This window comes from Anabrus simplex, chromosome 2 (genome assembly GCF_040414725.1).
Source record: "Anabrus simplex isolate iqAnaSimp1 chromosome 2, ASM4041472v1, whole genome shotgun sequence".
Classification (NCBI taxonomy): Eukaryota; Metazoa; Arthropoda; class Insecta; order Orthoptera; family Tettigoniidae; genus Anabrus; species Anabrus simplex.
This window is the reverse complement of record NC_090266.1, coordinates 1,007,155,063-1,007,173,377: the sequence shown is the minus strand read 5'-3', so window position 1 is coordinate 1,007,173,377 and position 18,315 is coordinate 1,007,155,063. Positions and strand designations below refer to the sequence as shown.

General features: G+C 41.8%; 1 protein-coding gene across 3 annotated transcripts in view; it reads right to left on the bottom strand.

Annotated features, from left to right (window-relative positions):
- Positions 1 to 18,315, bottom strand: part of tay (tay bridge) — a 942,824-nt gene that overhangs the window by 441,620 nt on the left and 482,889 nt on the right. For all 3 annotated transcript variants that reach the window (XM_067141886.2, XM_067141887.2, XM_067141888.2), the window contains exon 5: positions 1,996 to 2,022. In XM_067141886.2, coding sequence (XP_066997987.2) covers positions 1,996 to 2,022 — 27 coding nt within the window. The remainder of the gene's footprint in view (positions 1 to 1,995; positions 2,023 to 18,315) is intronic.

Sequence of the window (18,315 nt, the reverse complement as noted above, 5' to 3'; positions counted from 1 at the left end):
AAATTGGATTTGATCAAATAACAGAATTTTGAGAAACAATTTCTTAAAATTGACGCATAAACACATTTCAAAACGGGGAGATTTTGTGTTCCACCTGCGATAAAAAATTAAACATTCCTAACCTACATGGCTTACTGTAACGTGAAATGAAATGAGTGCACATAATATGGTCGTCATTAGTTCTCAAAAATTATATGGACTAAAAGCACTTTAGATATGCATGTGAATATGCCCCTGTAAACTTCGAAATATGAGCTTCAATAAGCATTTAAAACTGGAGCATCTCACTGTAACATTGAATTCTTTTGCGCTATACTTTTACAAACCCGACATCGCAATGTCACTTCTTATACGCCTAACGGATTGAAATTGTAATGTTTTATAAAATAAATATTTTACAAGCTGACTTCTATATGTAACCAACCAAAACGAACGAAAGACTGTCGAGAAACATCAAAATATTAATAAAGAAATGAGTAGGCCTACATACCTGTTACCGGGCGAGTTGGCCGTGCGCGTAGAGGTGCGCGGCTGTGAGCTTGCATCCGGGAGATAGTAGGTTCGAATCCCACTATCGGCAGCCCTGAAAATTGTTTTCCGTGGTTTCCCATTTTCACACCAGGCAAATGCTGGGGCTGTACCTTAATTAAGGCCACGGCCGCTTCCTTCCAACTCCTAGGCCTTTCCTATCCCATCGTCGCCATAAGACCTATCTGTGTCGGCGCGACGTAAAGCCCCTAGCAAAAAAAATACATACCTGTTTGTTACATACTTCCATCATTTTAAGGGACCGGCTCCATGGCTAAATGGTTAGCGTACTTGCCTTTGGTCATAGGAGTCCCGGGTTCGATTCCCGGCAGGGTCGAGAATTTTAACCATCACTGGTTAATTTTGCTGACTCGGGAACTGGGTGTATGTGTCGTCTTCATCATCAATTCATCCTCATCATGACGCGCAGGTCGCCTACGGGAGTCAAATCAAAAGCCCTGGACCTGGCAAGCCGAACATGTCCTCGGACACTCCCGGCGCTAGAAGCCATACGTCATTTCATTTTTTCATCATTTTAGGGCATGAGCATTGCGTAATTGACGGCGATATGAGCGTTTTCTTAGCACATTCATCATTTGGCATCTTAGCTTCACTTCTTGATTGACATGGTAAGTTTGCAGGTATCACAAGGCACTAGCACGAACGACAGTGATGCATTCTTAACTTTTTCCCTTGTTTATTGGACGATGAAAGGGAGAGGGTTAGAGGCACTTAAAAACGAAGGAACTCTGGTATGTCTTAATCTCATCCTGTTAGTATGACATTTCATGCAACGCCACAAATACCTACGGTCTTCCCTTCCTTCGCAAACTTACACGGGTGGCCGAAGTTAGCTTACTTTCTGGGCGACAAGAATTTAAAAAAATGCAAATACTGTAACAGAATGTGCAAAAAATATACACTTTAGTCCTAAATATGCGCCAACGTCCAAATACGCTCAAAAATGCACTATAAAATTTTTGTCATATGCCTTTAATTTCGCAATATTCGTCAAATCCCAACATTTGGCTGAGATGTCGCTCAGTAAAGAAATGAATCTGTATACAATACCCATGTCTACTTATGACCCTGCCTCCGCAGTGTCGCACACTTCGAAATTCGAAATGGCTCTCCCAAATTGGCAACTTAGTAATTAATTACTCATATCTACCATCCTGCGGCATACCATATTACATCATAACCTTGGATCAATTCTATTCATTTTAGTGTTTTGGAGGCACAGGGAAAAGTTGTGTACAGTAATCCAACTACTTTAGAAGAAAATTAGTGCTCAAGTAATTAAGCAAGGGAGGGAATGTATTTGGAAACCTTAAAATGCTGAGATAACTTCTTTGACTGAGAGCCAAAGGTAGCTCATTATACCATATTAAAGGATTGTGTACGAATAGGGAAAATGCAACTAATTTATCATAGAAGTTCAATATACGGAAACTGGGGTAAACTTACCTTATCGTCTTCGCCTTCACTATCACACTGAAAAGAAAAGAAACATGGTGTTTAAGGAATATTTTAAAAAACTATAAAATACCATATTATATTAAAAATAAACTAATAAACATATTCCACTGCATTTTGACAGTAATTTCATCTACCTTAGGTAGGAGGACACTCTTCGAAATGAACAAACATTGCAAGTAAGAACAAACGGTTAAAAATAACAATAGCGCGAGAGATCTGTTTAAGCAATTGAATTTTATTTACATGAACCTCCTCTCGTCAATCCAATAGGGTTGCGTAAATATATCCGTCACAAAATCGAACATCAAGACTTCTGGTGAGAATAATTCCCAAAAGGGCCGAAGCCACTTTCTGTTTCTCTGCGAGTGTAGCTTGTATTATAATAATAATAATAATAATAATAATAATAATAATAATAATAATAATAGTAATAATTTACGTCCCATTCACTATATTTTTATGGTTTTCGTAGATGGAGAGGTGCCGGAGTATCGTCCTGCAGGTATTTTACATGCCATTAAATCTACCGACACGAGGTTGAACTATTTCAGCACCTTCAAATACCACCAGACTGAGCCAGGATCGAACCAGCCAAGTTGGGATTAGAAGGCCAAAGATCTACCATCTGAGCTACTCAGCCCCTAGGTTTGTCTAAAATCAGTAATCAATGATCTTTCATATAAATCAGCAAATAGTCACCAATCATATTCGATAGTATATTAATCCACAATATACTGTTCACAGATATAACTCGCGACCTGGGACGAATTTACCGAATATATACAATATAGAGTAAGGTTTACAAGTACAACAACCGACTCAAAAAATAGCCTTAACGCATAAAACAAGACTAAGGAATGAATATATTAAGGAATTGAATTTTCATATACGAAAAATATTTTTTTAAATGTCAGATTCATAAGGTGCTAAGAATATGGGTTATCAGAAGATTTTAAATAACGTCATGATATTTTAAAAATCAATTTTGCTATTTGTTTTGCGTCGCACCGACCCAGAGGTGTTATGGAGATGACACGATAAGACAGGGCTAAGACTGAGAAGGAAGCGGCCATGGCTTTAATTAAAGTACAGCCTGGTGTGAAAATGGGAAACCACGGAAAACCGTCTTCATGGCTGCCGAAAGTGGAGCTGGAACCCACCATCTTCCGAATGTAACGTAATAGCTAAACGTTTTGAACCGCTTAGCCAACCCACTCAGTATCTCCTAGAAAATATCCATGCGTACAGGTCAGGGGAATGATTAACAAGAACTTCAGGAATTATGCTCTCCGACCTATTAACTCAAGTCAGTTACAATCACGGTTGCTACCTGTCCCGAACTTCACGGGACTTACCCGAATCAGAGCAAAATTTCCCGCGTTCCGGATAAATGTATTCCGGGACGCGAAATGGCCCGAATTTTGCTTGCTGTCCGTGAATTAATGCTATACCAAGTACTGGATATTAGTAGACAAAATCTACCGAGTTCAGTCAGCGGAACACTTTTCACATTCTGCAAACATATTACTTATTCAGCGGTTGGTACTCGTATTCTGTTAACAACGGCTGCTGTCATCAGCCCGTTTTTTATAAGTTTTTATTTTACTATTTGCATTACGTTGCAGCGACACAGATAGGTCTTATTGCGACGAATGGATGGGAAAGGAGTGGGAAGGAAGCGGCCATGGCCTTAAGTAATGTACAGCCCCAGCATTTGCCTGGTGTGAAAATGGGAAACCACAGAAAACCATCTTCGGAGCTGCCGACTGCAGGGTTCGAACCCAATATCTCCCGAATGCTAGCTCACAGCTGCGCGCCCCTAACCGCACGGCCAACTCACCAAGTGGTTTAACTTATCGAACGAGCGTGGTATTATTCTGTCCAGTTCATAGCTCGTGATCCCTGCCGGCAGGGGAAGGGTGAGGGAGGGAAAGTGGGAGTGGCGTGAGCGTTTCTGAATAGTAGACGAGGAAAACGTTCGCTAATGCTGTTGTGAATGCATACGGCGCGAAGGAGGGATCGTGTGAATTTACTGGCTGTTGTTATGTTACTGTATAAGCCCATAAGACGTGCACGAGTACAGTAATTTTTACCAACTACGCGCGTGCGTGTTAATGTTTTTATCTTCATTAATTCTGTGAGCTTATGCATATCCACTTTCCGCATTTTATCATCCGCCGGCATTCCATTCTTCCCTTACAATTCCGTCATCTAGTGCTTCACAGAATACTTCCATGGTGGCGTGTTTACCTGTATTCAGTGATACCAGGCGTTGTCCATCACAACTACAGAGTTTTTCGGTAGGTTTGGTAGAAGCTTCTCCTTAACACATTTTTCGAAGTAACAATTATGCATTTGCCCTTTTCAATCCATAGTCGCATTTTTTTAAATCATGAGGTTACCCATATTTTGACCACCTTATGAAGAACTACCAATCTGGCATTTTTGAAAAGTATTGTTTGTATATGAAAGTGCTATAATACCGGGTGGTACAGCTGCCCCTATTCACTCAGTTTTATGCAACCCGAAGATTATAGCCTAACCCAAAAAACTGACATTACCTACTCACAGCAATGCCTGGTCTTACTGCGCTTTCTGTAATTCGTTTATTCTAGTCAAGGAAACCAACATTAATGATAATACACCGAATGATGGTAAAGAATCGTGAACATTCTGTATCACGTCATGCACATGGCTGAAAGTCTAGAAGTAGTATTGACATAGTAACAGTAAATGACAACTCGTGATAACCAAGCGTGCTAAAAGTTAGAAGAGGAAACCGGTGCTGCTGTTTTTTTTAGCTCCTAAAAGAGCTATCTGCAGTAAACTAAGCTATTACCGACAGAGGTGCAATAGGCTTGTTTATGGCCATTCGATAAATGAAGCAAATGTTCAAAATAACCACCTTCTTCGTTAATCCAAATCTGAGCACGGTGGAGGAGACATTCATGCTTGCTGCACATATGTGGTGGAAACAGCCTGCAGACTTCAGTGATGAGCCGCCGTAAATGACTCGAGCTCTCTGGCTCCTGTTCATAGACTCTTTCCTTCAAATAACCCCAGGGCAAATCTAGTGGAGTACGATCAAGTGATCTAGGAGGCTATGTAATAGGACCCCTCGTTCAATCCAACGTCCAGGATATGTCCTATGCAAGTGGCTCCATACTTCCAACGACCAGCGTGGAGGAGCTGTCATAAGGGGCACATTATTCAATAAGAGCGGGAGGTATTCACGAAGAAACTGTAGACAGCGTCCCGTGAGATTTCCGTTGAAGGAATGCGGTCCAGTTTAACTTGCCACCTGTTATCTCGCATCACACGTTGACGCCTCACTGTACCTGAAATCGAACTCCCCGCATCCAGTGAGGATATTGTTCAACGTTCCAGTAACGGAAACTGTTCTTAATGCGATGGATGCTTAAGGCTGAGGTAAGGCATTTAAACATTTCACTATCGAACTGCCTTCCACGATCTGCTGTGATTATCTGAGGTACCCCACAGCGAGATATCCATACACATAATATCACTGATCAAACTGTCTCTGCGGTAATATCAGCGAGTGGTACGGCATCAGGCCACAGTGAGAAACGATCGATAATCGTTGGAAGATACCGATATCCATGTAATGTTGGTAGAGGCCCAATGAGATCTCATTAATATGACTGAATCTGGAGGTTACTTGTGGATAACGTCCAACTTCACTGGTAGAATGTCTCCAAACTTTGCTACTTTGACATGGGATGCATGCTGTTGCCCAACATTTGACGTCCTTCTTGAGAGATGGCCAACAAAATCGTTTCCTGACCATATCGACGGAATATTTTATGTCTGGATGGGGCAGGTGATGGGTTGAATCGAAAATCGTTCGGCGATGTCGTTGAAGTATGTATGGCCGATTTTGTCCTCGTGATACACCACACATGAGTTCCATACTTTTCAGTAATGTGATTTGTCGCAATTCGAGGGAGGAGAATTGCAGTAGGTTGTGCAACTTTCCATCATTCTGTTGATCTTGGGCAATTTCGTCCATACTGACAGACGAATGTATCTCGATAAAAACTGTTGTGGGAATATTCTCCTTACCAAGGATGCAACGTGTATCAGCTGTGAATCGACTTATGAAACTGATGTGCCACATCTGTCGTTGTGAGGCTTTATCCGGACTTCGTTGGAACATGAACATTAACGATTTATGATCAGTGTAAATTGGAAAATGTCGTCCTTCAAACATGTAACGAAAATACTTGACAGCAGAGTAAACAGCGAGAAGTACTATGTTATATGCGGAGTAATTTCTCAGCCAACGCCTTAAATTTTTTGAGAGGAATTCTAATGGTTGTAGGGTGTCATCCCTGATTTCATGAAGTAAAGCACCAACTGCTGAGTTACAGGCATCAATCATTAACACCAAATGTAGATGTGAGGACGGATGAGCTAGAAGTGTTGTTTCTGCCAGGATATTGAAGGAATTTTTTGTGTCTTCTGTCCTATTTAGCTTTGTAGAATCATTTATCTTTGTACCAGGTATCATATTCAAGACAGCAACTATTTTGCAGGTCGAATCTGGGAGTGTACGACGATAAAAGTTGATGTACCCTATAAAACGGCGAAGGTCCTTGACCGTTGTGTGTAGAGCGTAGTTGGTTATCGTCTGGACTATTTCTGGGAGACGCCATATGCCTTGTTCATTCACTAGATATCCAAGGAAAGGTACTTCAGTCACACCGAAAATGCATATACTGAAGTTAATGTTGTGGTCACTGAAGCGCTGGAACAGCAAACGAAGATGTCTGTGTTCTTGTTCATCCTCTGACGCCACCAAGATGTCTTCGATGTAAGAGAAAGCAACGTTGAAATCCCTTGTTATTGAATCAATCACTGAAATGTCTGGGCCACATTGCGGAGACCAAATGGAAACCGTAAAAACTCAATGAAAATGGCGTGATTACGGCAGTTTTGGGAATGTCGTCTGGATACATTGGGATACGATGATATGCTCGCACGAAATGTATTTTTGAGAAAATTTTCTTCCCGTCGTCAAGCTGGGTGTTGAAGTCCTGTATACAGTAGGCGCTGGCTAATCGGACGTTCAATAGTCCGACATTTCCAGTAATCGGACGTTTTGAACGCTTTTCGTGTGGGAATGGTCAGCTCTATAGTCGGAGGGTTTTGATAGGTGACCGCTCGATAATCGGACAAAAGCAAGTTCACTGCACTCCACCCCTTCTGCTCATGTTGCTGAGCGCAAATACAGATAGGTCATTAACATAAGGCAGTGTCAGTCAGTCTGAACGAAGTGTAGCATCATAACCTTAACGCGTGTGTACTTAATTGTTAAGTGATTGTGTTACAGTTTAGTTCAGTGTGTTTAGTGTTGACGGGAGTTTACGTAAATAAAAGTACAATATACTGTACAGCTGCCTGCTTTAATTTCTTCATGGATGCAGTACTTCTGCACCCATCTCTTGGCACAGGCCAGAGCAAAGTGCAGCTTCCACTGAAGTCCCGGTCTCATCAATGGCTGTGACAATATGGAAGCTGCTGGAGTATGGGTGGTGCTGAGTAACGGCATTCAGAGTACAACCAGTGCGTCTGAGTGTTATGAAAGGTGTTGCTCATAGGGTCAGTCGTGCTGCAATAGCACTGCCTGGCCCAGTGAGGAAAGCAATGGCAAACTACCTCACTCCTCGTCTTGCCTAGTACGCCTCATTTCGGTACTGCCATTGGTTTTTGCGGTTTTCGTATAACTGCATAGCCTTTGGTGGTGCTATTTGAGGATCCAACCAGCCTCTGGGCTAATGACCTAACAGACAGACAGACAGACAGACAGACTGTACAGTTAAAGTAGATTTTTGTGAAATGTCAACGGTCAAACGTAAACATGAGACTAACACCTGAGTGTTAAAATGGAGATTTCAAGGAAGTTGGACAAGGGAGAGAAGGTTGACAAGATAGCTCGAACGCATAATATTCCGCACACTACCATCTACTCGATCAGGAGTAACGCAGAAAACGTTCAGAAGTTTGTAAAAGATGCTGAAAGTAGTTCTTCCTTACGGCAAACTGTGAAAGCAGGTGAATTTTCTAAGATGGAAGAAGCACTTTACTCTTGGTTTATAAAATATCGTGCTCGCCACACCCCCTTTAATGGTGAATTGTTAAAAGAAAAATATTTAATTTTTCATAACAAAATGTATGGAAAAGATGATTTTAAAGCAAGTGATGGTTGGCTTGCAAAATTTAAAGTGCGATATGGCATTCGTCTGTTGACTGTGACCGGAGAAAAATGGTCTAGTGACGATGCAGCTGTAGACCCGTTTATTAAACTTTTTCTAGAACATGTAGATGAACTAGGTCTTACAGGTGACCAGGTGTACAATGCAGATGAAAGTGGATTTTTTTGAAAATTATTCCCACGAAAAAGTTATGTTCATCAAAATGAAGCTTGTGCACCTGGTTTCAAAGTTCCAAAAGACTGAATAAGCATTATACCGTGCTCAAATGCCACTGGAACACACAAAATGAAACTTTTAGTTCTTGGTAAGGCTAAGAATCCGCGGTCATTTAAAAATGTTAATTTGCCTGTCGACTTTCAAGAGGCAATAACAAATGATGAAATTATAGCAGAGCTAGATTCATCAAACCGAGAAGAAGCTGAAGACTCATTCGAGGTGTTACCGAAGACAACTATAAAAAATGAAGATGCGCTCTCTGCCATCAAAATCTGTATCAAATGGGGAGAAGAAAACCCCGCAACAACCAGCACTTCAACTGCATTACGAAAATTGAAGAGTGATGTACTTGTAAAAATGTATAAAGGGAAGAAACAATCTACAATAGATATGTTTTTTCATTTACAGTAAAATTAAAACATGTGAGAACAGTACATACAAATAATACATATTATTATTTTAATTTTAAAAATAGAGCTTTTCAGTAAATGTACCCTACTTTATATTTACTCTATAGCCTAATCAAACTGTGTGTGTTTAAATGCCAGACTCTGATATTTTGGATTAGTCCCGAAAGTCGGACACTTCCAGTAATCGGACAACTTAATGGTCTAAGACATGTCCGATTAGAGAGTGCCTACTGTATTGGAAATAGGGTGTCTGGTGTCGTAACACTGAGAGCCCCGTAACCACCAAAAGGGCGCCAAGGTCCATCCTTTTTGGGGACCAAATGGAGAGGACTGGTCCAGCTACTTTGAGATGGTTTACAAACTCCCATACTAATTATTTGCTGAAATTACCGCTTGGCAGTTTGCAGTTTGTCAAGAGGTAATCTCCTTGCAATTCCTGTTACTGGATGTCCTTTGGTGATGATTGTGTGACACGTTGGTGTCAGGAAGTAAACACGTGACGTTTTCCCGTAGCAAGTTTGGAAATTCCTTCAGTATCTCTGCATATTTTTGGCCTGGTGGTACAGTGTGTAGCCGGCCCCGTGGTGTAGGGGTAGCGTGCCTGCCTCTCGCCCGGAGGCCCCGGATTCGATTCCCGATTCTTTCGACCTGAGGGCTGGTTCGAGGTCCACTCAGCCTACGTGATTAGAGTTGAGGAGCTATCTGACGGTGATATGGTGGTCCCGGTCTCAAAAACCCAGAATAACGGCCGAGAGGATGCGTCGTGCTGACCACACGCCCCCTCGTAATCTGCAGGCCTTCGGGCTGAGCAGCGGTCGCTGGGCCGGCCAAAGCCCTTTCAAGGGCGTTAAGTGCCGTGGGGTTTAGGTCTTGGTTTTTTTAGTATAGTGTATACTGATACTATTTGCTTAGTTTTAATTAATATACCTGATGATGTTATAGCGGTGGAGGGGTCAATGAGACATCTGTGATTCAAGTATATTAGTAAGTTATAGTGATGGATGAAATATGGTACGACGATGGGTGTCAGCACGTCGGCAATAATGAAAATCCACGGCATGTTACGCTGTAGTCCGAGGTTAGGTTGAAGAAGTTGCTCGCCAGAAGTATTAATGGTTATTCCATTTGCAACATGAAGTTTACGACTAGATGCTGTAGGCCTTCGGTAGTATTTATTTGTAGGTGGTATTGCAGAAATGTCAGCGCCTGAATCAACTAGAAAATTGTAACCACTGGAGTTATCGTAGAAGAACAGGCGGCGTGAAACAGAGTTCCCATTACTGGCCGCCGAGAACGTGGGAGGTTTTAGTTTAAATCACCATCAGGGGTTTTGGGCTTAGATGGCCGGTATCAGCATGAGCTTTTACACATATTTGCCCGGTGACGGTATCTGCAATGTTATCAGCAAAGTGAGCCACTAGGGTTAAAACGCTGAGTCATACTTGCTAGATTCACCTCTTGGTGTGACTGACCTGTTCCGTGAAGAACGAGAAGTCTCGACTTCATCTCGTTAATTGCTGTGGTCAGTTCAGCAATCTGAGCTGATCCAGAAAGATGATCGATACTCGATCCTGATGGGTTATCTGCTTCCATGGGCGTTTGCTGGTGGTTGTGTGCTTTGTGTGTAAAAGCCACGGCCTGAAGATGAAAAGTGGGCAATTTTATTGGCCATAACTGTCAATGTGTCGAGACCATCCAAGCTACTAGCTAAGATAGAACGTGTTGTGACCGGCAGTCCTTGAATGAAAAATTTGTTTTAAGGAAGTCATCCTTAACCTGTGAACCCGTTAGTGTGCGCATTTCCCGTAATAACTATAACTGCTTCTTATCACCGAGTTCTAGTTCAGTCAATAATTTTGTTACTTTTCGACTTTCTGACTCCTCGAGCCCCTGAATCCACCGCTGTTTTAGGTTTGTGAATCTTGTAAAGAAGGGAGGCCGGATTTTTAAAAAAAACGGAAATTGATTCTGAAACTTCAGGCTCTAATTAGCCTACAACGTGGTTAAATTTTGTTGTTCGGCGTGTTATTCCCACATTTTCAAATTGTGCTACAATTTGTAGAAACCATGCCTAAATGTATTTACGCCAAACTGGTGAGATTCTTCGCTGCCAAACGGGACTTACATTGGTATGCGTGCGATTTCTGCTTCGTTAACTCTAGTCTTGATTTCTTGACGATGTCAACTGATGGTGAGTTTCTTCCATTTCAGTTCGTTTTAATACCAATTAAGTTACTACAGGATAACGTCGGGGTCACCAATTACAAATGGAACAACACACTATATGTAGGTATGTAATTAAGCACTTTTTATTAGATAATGGATAGGATGACTGATGAGATTAATATGTTGTTTCTTTTTAACAAAGAGTAGAACAGAAACATACAAAATAAACACAGCAAGAAAATAAAGCATGGAATAGATAAATTCATGAAATGGAGAGTGCAGCACTAACCGCCACACGATCATTCCAAGTATGTTCAACGTCACCAGTTCAACTGGATATACTGTACATGGTTCTGTTGGTAAATAAAGGAAGTTCTTTGCCTGCTAATTCTCCATTGCACTGTTAGCAATTATCAAACTATTACGAATAATCAGACAGAAAAGAAAGGTATGATATTAGAAGAGGAAATGTACTGAAAGATAAAGGTCATAAAGTCTAATTTTTAATCTGCAAGACGTCCACAAATCATCAAATTCTAAAATTTGCTGAAATTGCCCTGGACTATGTGAATGTTTATACAACGCTGATTTAAGGAGAGCCATTGAATACAAAACTTAAGACATTTAATTATTTATTGTACAATATAGTACGTATTCAGAGAGAGGTTATTTTCGCTTTACGCCTCACCGACACAGATAGGTCTTATGGCGACAATAGGATAGGAAAGGGCTGGAAGTGGGCAGGAGCAGGCCGTAGCCGTAAGGTACAGCCACAGCATTTGCCTGGTGTGAAAATGGGAAACCACGGAAAACCATCTTCAGGGCCTCCTAGGCCTTTCCTACCCCATCGTCGCCATAAGACCTATCTATGTCCGTAAAGCCACTAGCAAAAAAAATACATTCACTCGAGCAACACACGCTTGTTGTTCCAGACCATAAATTATGGAAAGCACCCCACAGTTCTCACCAACATATAAGACACCAAGCCGCCACAAGTGATAAAATACCAAGTGCCTAAGCACTCCACAGTTTGTAGGTCAGCCACGTTCTACAACACTTTAAGGCAAGCATGTTTCACAAAAGTTACCTCTCCTCTCACGTTCCACCAAAGATTCAAGACAACTCTCCGTTGTTTTCTTACATGCCTATACAGGGCTCAGCTTCCCCTTACTCGCACATGATGCGTCTATATGGATCCTGGCCATTCAATCACGAGTAGAAGATCCTCTCACCGTACCAAGACAACGCCCTGAACCACTTCCGGGTCACAAGACAATATCAACGGACTCTGGGCAGTTCCATATGACTCATGCAAAGTACCCGAGTTGTGAATAGCAGTTTTCCCATCCGTTTGTACAAAACAAATTAATAATATCACATATGGAGACCTTCCAGCTTAAAATATTACGAATTAATATACAAATGAAAGGATGATGATAATACGATTAATGACAATATCTCTACCGGCCGAGATGGTCATGTGGTTACGGGCGCGCAGCTGTGAGCTTGAATCCGGGAGATAGTGGGCTCGAGCCCCACTGACGGCAGCCCTGAAGATGGCTTTCTGTGGTTTCCCATTTTCACACCAGGCAAATGCCGGGGTTGTATCTTAATTAAGGCCACGGCCGCTCCCCTCCCACTCCCAGCCCTTTCCTATCCCTTCGTCGCCATAAAACATATCTGTGTCGGTGCGACTTAAAGCAAATAATTAAAAACAAATCTTACTTCTGAATACAGTGCGAAGGTGTAACATATGTACTATTACACTTGATGAAGCCTGCCCATCTATAATAAACAATATACACTGGTAGACAAAGAAAGTGGATCACTTTAAGAACAAAAAGTGTATTTATTTATCTTAAGCCTTGCTTTTTCCTTTGTTCCTACATCTTATTTTAAAATGAAGTTAACCAGTGCTCTGCATGCTTCACATTGAATATTGAAGTTCTTTTTCGAATATTAACCAAAAATTCTTAGATGTTGTAATTTATGAAAATGTCACTACCTTAAATCAACGTTGCATTACACTGAGCAAACTTATGATCATACCACTGAGAGTTTTCTTGACGACACTCAACATTTATCTTGCCTTAGTATCAGGTGTTACCACCTCTGGCGATGATTACAGCCTCCTTCCTTCGCTGCATGCTAGCTCGAAGATCGTGGATAGTTTCCTGGAGAATGCATGCCCATCCTTCCAGTAGAATTGCCCGCATTTCGTTGAGGGTGTCAAAGTTGCGACGCCGGACATTTCGGCCAAGCATATCCCACAGGTGTTCTGTGCGACTGAGTCTGGACAATCAGCTGGCCAGTTGAGGGTTCGTATCCTGACGTCGCGCAGATATTCCGGCAGGCATCGAGCGGCATGGGGGCGTACATTATCATGCATAAGGATGACATTTTCACAAATTAAGGTAGCATAGGGGATTACACGTTCAGCTAACACCTCTACGAGGTAAAACGGTGTGCATCCAGAACACCTGCATCGTTGAAAAGAATTTTCATTCGTGCCTGAAAGCTGATACCAGCCCATATTATGATGGAGTTACCCACAAATGGTGACCTTTCGGAGATGTTGCAAGGTGAATATCGGTCCCCACGCCTTCTCCACACTTTCTCCCTACCATTAGGACCAGAAGCATAACCGTGACTCACTGACACTGCTCCGCAGTCCAATGCCGATGTTGACGCTCAAACTGGAATCGAGCTGCTCTGTGGTGAGGGGTGTAAGCTGTTGCCCAATTTGAGGTCTTGGTGTTTTTGTCTGACAGTCCTTGCAGTCACAGTGATATTTCCTACTGCCTCGAGTCAATTTATGGCTTGGACGGCGGTAGTTTGGCGTTCGCTGAATACTTAGATGACCTGAACCCTATCGTCCCTAGCAGATGTAGATCTCCGACGGCCTGATCGCGGTTGTCTGTGGTAGAAATCTTCTTAGAACACGCTGGACGCTTCCATATGATGCATCATCTACCAACGCCATTGCTGTTGTAATGTCATCTGGGCTAACAGGCATATTAACTTGTCAAATGTGAAAGAGAAACTGAAGGAATCTGCTCACTTGCGATAGATATTGTCACACACTGATAAACCATCAATAGCTTCCACCACACTATCGAAAAACGTCAATTGTGTTATTGCTGGCGCTGCAATAAAAGTGAGTTTCCTAGCACTTAGGGGTGAAAAATGGCTCCGTAAGTTTATTTATGATCTCTAAACATCATATTCCTCTCCAAAACTGCAGAATACACGTTATAAACTGCCTTAATGTAAACATGTAATTAATTAGTGGAACAATACCCGCTAATAATCGATGTTTAACAATTACGATTTCGTTTTTAAAAAGTTATCCAATTTTTTCCGCCAGTGTACTTAATTCAATTGATGTGGGAACATAATCTATGCGGTTTCCAAAAAATGACCGATAAATTTTCGATTAGAAACAGTTCATTGTAAATTTGTTGAACGAGGCCCTCAAACAATTGGCTTAACCAGCTACAAATTTCCCTATACAGATGACGGAAGACATTTCTCTCCGAAATGTTTTTCTTTAATGTACCACGGGGTGAAAAAGTAAAAAGGCGATGGTTTTAGCACAACCAGTCTAAGAACAGGTTGGTTTATTTCCTTTGCCTTTGTTTTTCACAAGACGCCAAATACCCATTATTCGAGTTTGAAAAAGAATTCAATGACAGGAAACACGAACTCCTTCATTCATGTTCACGAAACACCGTTAAATTACCGACACTCATACGTCGAATGGACAGATTTAGATATTGATACAGACTTCCAAAACTGCATAATATCTGGAGTAGGAAAGTGGCGCAGGGTTTTCAATTGTAGCATGAATTTAATTCTCCGTTGCGCCAGGAACAAACTATAAGAGGAGGTCTCAATTCGTTCGACTACAACTGTGGTGTATTTTTTTTAGTACAATGGAGCTTATTAGTCACTACAACCTTGAACTGAATGAGAACACAGAAAATGTCAACAGTAGAAAAACCTGTTCGAAGCCATTTTTCTCCTAAAATTCAGAGCGAGGTTACAGAAATCTTTGGAAATATAGTTCGATCCGAAATAATGAGCAAGGTAAAATGTGGTAAGTACTTCTCTATTACGTTTGACAGTACTCTGGATACGGGGCATTTAGAATATATATATATGAGTATATGTCGACTTCATCGTAAGTCATCAGAAAACCGGAAAGGGCTTATAGGAATAAATATTGCAAGAGCTGAGCTGTGACGGCTTGGACATTGAGAATTTAAGTGGCCAGGGCTTCGATAATGGCTAGAACATGGCAGGCATATACGAAGGCGTTCAAGCACATAAATGCGAAGAGAAACCTTGCTAACATTGTGTCTTGTGCAGAACATAGTCCAAACCTGATTGACGTGCATATCGCGGAAATGTCAGTTCTAGTGATCACGTCTGAAAACTGTTGCAATTTATCAACTTCTTCAGTAGCTCTACTTCGTGGCAGGAGGCTTTCCCAGACTCTCCTGAAACGACTCTCAAGAGACACTGCGATACAAGATGGTCTTCAAGGCATGAAGCCGTGGCAGGTGTTCAGAAGAACTTAGAGCATCTGTTCACGAGGTGTAAGAGGATAAGATCAATGCATACAACAATTGGGCCATCGAAACAGTATCAGATGCTAGGAAACTTCTCATACAAATTGATTACGAATTTGAGTGCCTTTCAGAGACATGGTATGTTGTATTAATAAACTGGAGTGTACTAACAAATCACTGCAAGGAAATAGTCCTACCCTTGATGTAGCATCGAGTTTGCTATCTGGTTTGATGAAAAACATTCAAATATCTACGGGAAGAAGGAGTTCAGAAATATACGGTCAATGCCAGAGATGTCTGCGACCTTTAAGTCCATCCAAGAAGGTTGAGAAATATGAAGAGGATGGCTGGAAGGATGGCTGAAGAAGAGCAACACTTTGTCTACAGAAAGAAGAGCAACACCACTTCGTCTACAGATAGTCGCAAAAGTATCCGTCCACCAGCTAGTATGATAAACACTTTGGTAAAAGGACATCCAAATGCTATCACAAAGCTCCGAAGATAGTATCTAGCAAAGCAACATGAAGGCGGAATATAATGGTATTCATAATATAGTATGTGCGCTTGCGTTTGTGTTAATAATCCATTAATGTACGAACGTAGCGTAACAAACGGCAACGCAAAAGTATTCGTCCGCTACGTTATCTGTGATGTCAAACATCATAACATGGGAAAATACATGAGTCAGGGTTCTTGCGAGCATACGTGCTGGTCATGCAATACCTAAACACCGCGTTGAGAGTTAGAATAGTAAGACAAGGGAAAACACTCGGTAAACGGGAGCGAATCGTTCAACTCTATAAAGGACATTTGCAACGATAAATTGCTCAGAAGACAGGAATACCAAGATCGACAGTAGAAGGCATTATTCACAGGTTCAAAACCACTTCGAAAGTGATAAATAAACCACGAACAGGACACCCTAGTAAGCTCACACAACGTGAAGAGACACGCAGCCTACGCACCGTGTCCCACACTTCGCACGTTTCTGCTCCTGTACTGTGAGTAGATGCAGAATCGTGAAGTGGGACGAACATCAGTATCGATACTGTAAGAAGAATATTACAAAGAGCTAGTATGAAAGGCCGTATAAGCAAAAAAAGAAACCCTGGATAAATTTCCAAAAACAACAGTTAGCAAGTCACTTAATTCTGGAAACGAGTGTTATTTACGGATGAATGTAAATTCGGCTTGTTTGATACCTCCGCAGAGCGTCGTGATTAACATAAACGAGGAAGTCCGCAGTAAAAACCTTCAGCCTACAATTAAATGTAGGGGAGACCATCATGATATCGGGGTGTATGTCGGAGGCTGGTGTATGCAACATCTGCATCACACCTGCAACAATGGGTAGGATAGCGTATTTGGACAATTTAAAGCAGCATCAGAATCCCAGCGTCGAAAAATTAGGGACAACTGCTGCCTACTATATTCAAAAAGATAATGACCCGAAACATACTGCCTGGGTCGTTAAGCACTGGTCGCTTTACAATACACCTTATGTGCTGCAAACGCCCCTCCAGTCGCCAGATTTAAACCCCACACAGCATTTATTGGCGTAACTAAAAGAGAGAAGCCAGCAAAAAAGGAGAAAGTAAGGAAATATGAAAGGCAACATTTCTCGAAGAGCAGTAGAAGATAGACACAGAAATCACGGCAAAACTAGTCCAGTCCATGCCGAAAATGTCTCAGTCTGGACGAATACTTTTGCTACACTACTTGTTGGAACAGCTACAGAAGCCACGATTTTTAAACATGTTGCTATTATTATTTAATTTTTATGGTTCATGTTTGTGGGTTACTGTAGTCACGTCCTAGTTCGTGAACCATGGGCAACGGCTGAGTGGCCAAGTAAGTGGTCCTGAGAGTCGGGATACCAGCTGCTATGGAATGGGAGTGGGCATCTCGGACACATTCTGAGTCATGGCCCTTCTTGTGCTCAGGCGGCTAGGACTATACAATTCACCGGTGGTCCATAACCCGTTAGACGAGAGATCCTCACTTGGACTATGTGCAAGTAGGGTAGCATCCTGCTTCATGAATTTACCGAGCTCAGAACATTTTAAGCAAGCCTCGGACCTATGGGAGTAATGGAGACCCACTCCCATTTGACAGGCGAGGGACTCCTTGGAAACAACTTGGCGAACGAAATGCAATTCGATGGGGAGATATCAATATTAATGGGGCTTATGGAAAAAAGAATGTAGAACTGGCCGAGTCAGCAAAGAGGGTGAATCTGGATGTGCTAGGAGTAAGTGATATTCGGATAAGGAGAGATCATGAGGAAGAGATAGGAGATTATAAAGTGTACTTGACAGGTGTTAGAAAAGGAAGGGCAGAGTCTGGTGTAGGGCTCTTTATCAGGAATACCACTGCACGCAACTCAGTTTCTGTTCGACACGTAAATGAGCGAGTGATGTGGGTAGATTTGTCAGTTGAAGGAATTAGGACAAGAATTGTGTCAGTGTATTCACCATGTGAGGGTGCAGATGAGGATGAAGTTGACAAGTTGTATGAAGCATTGAGTGACATTGTGGTTAGGGTCTACAGCAAGGATAGAATAGTGCTAATTGGCGATTTCAATGCGAGAGTAGGGAATAGAACTGAAGGACACAAAAAGGTGATTGATAAATGTGGGGAAGACATGAAAGCTAATGGGAATGGGAAGTGTTTGCTGGACTTCTGTGCTAGTATGGGTTTAGCTGT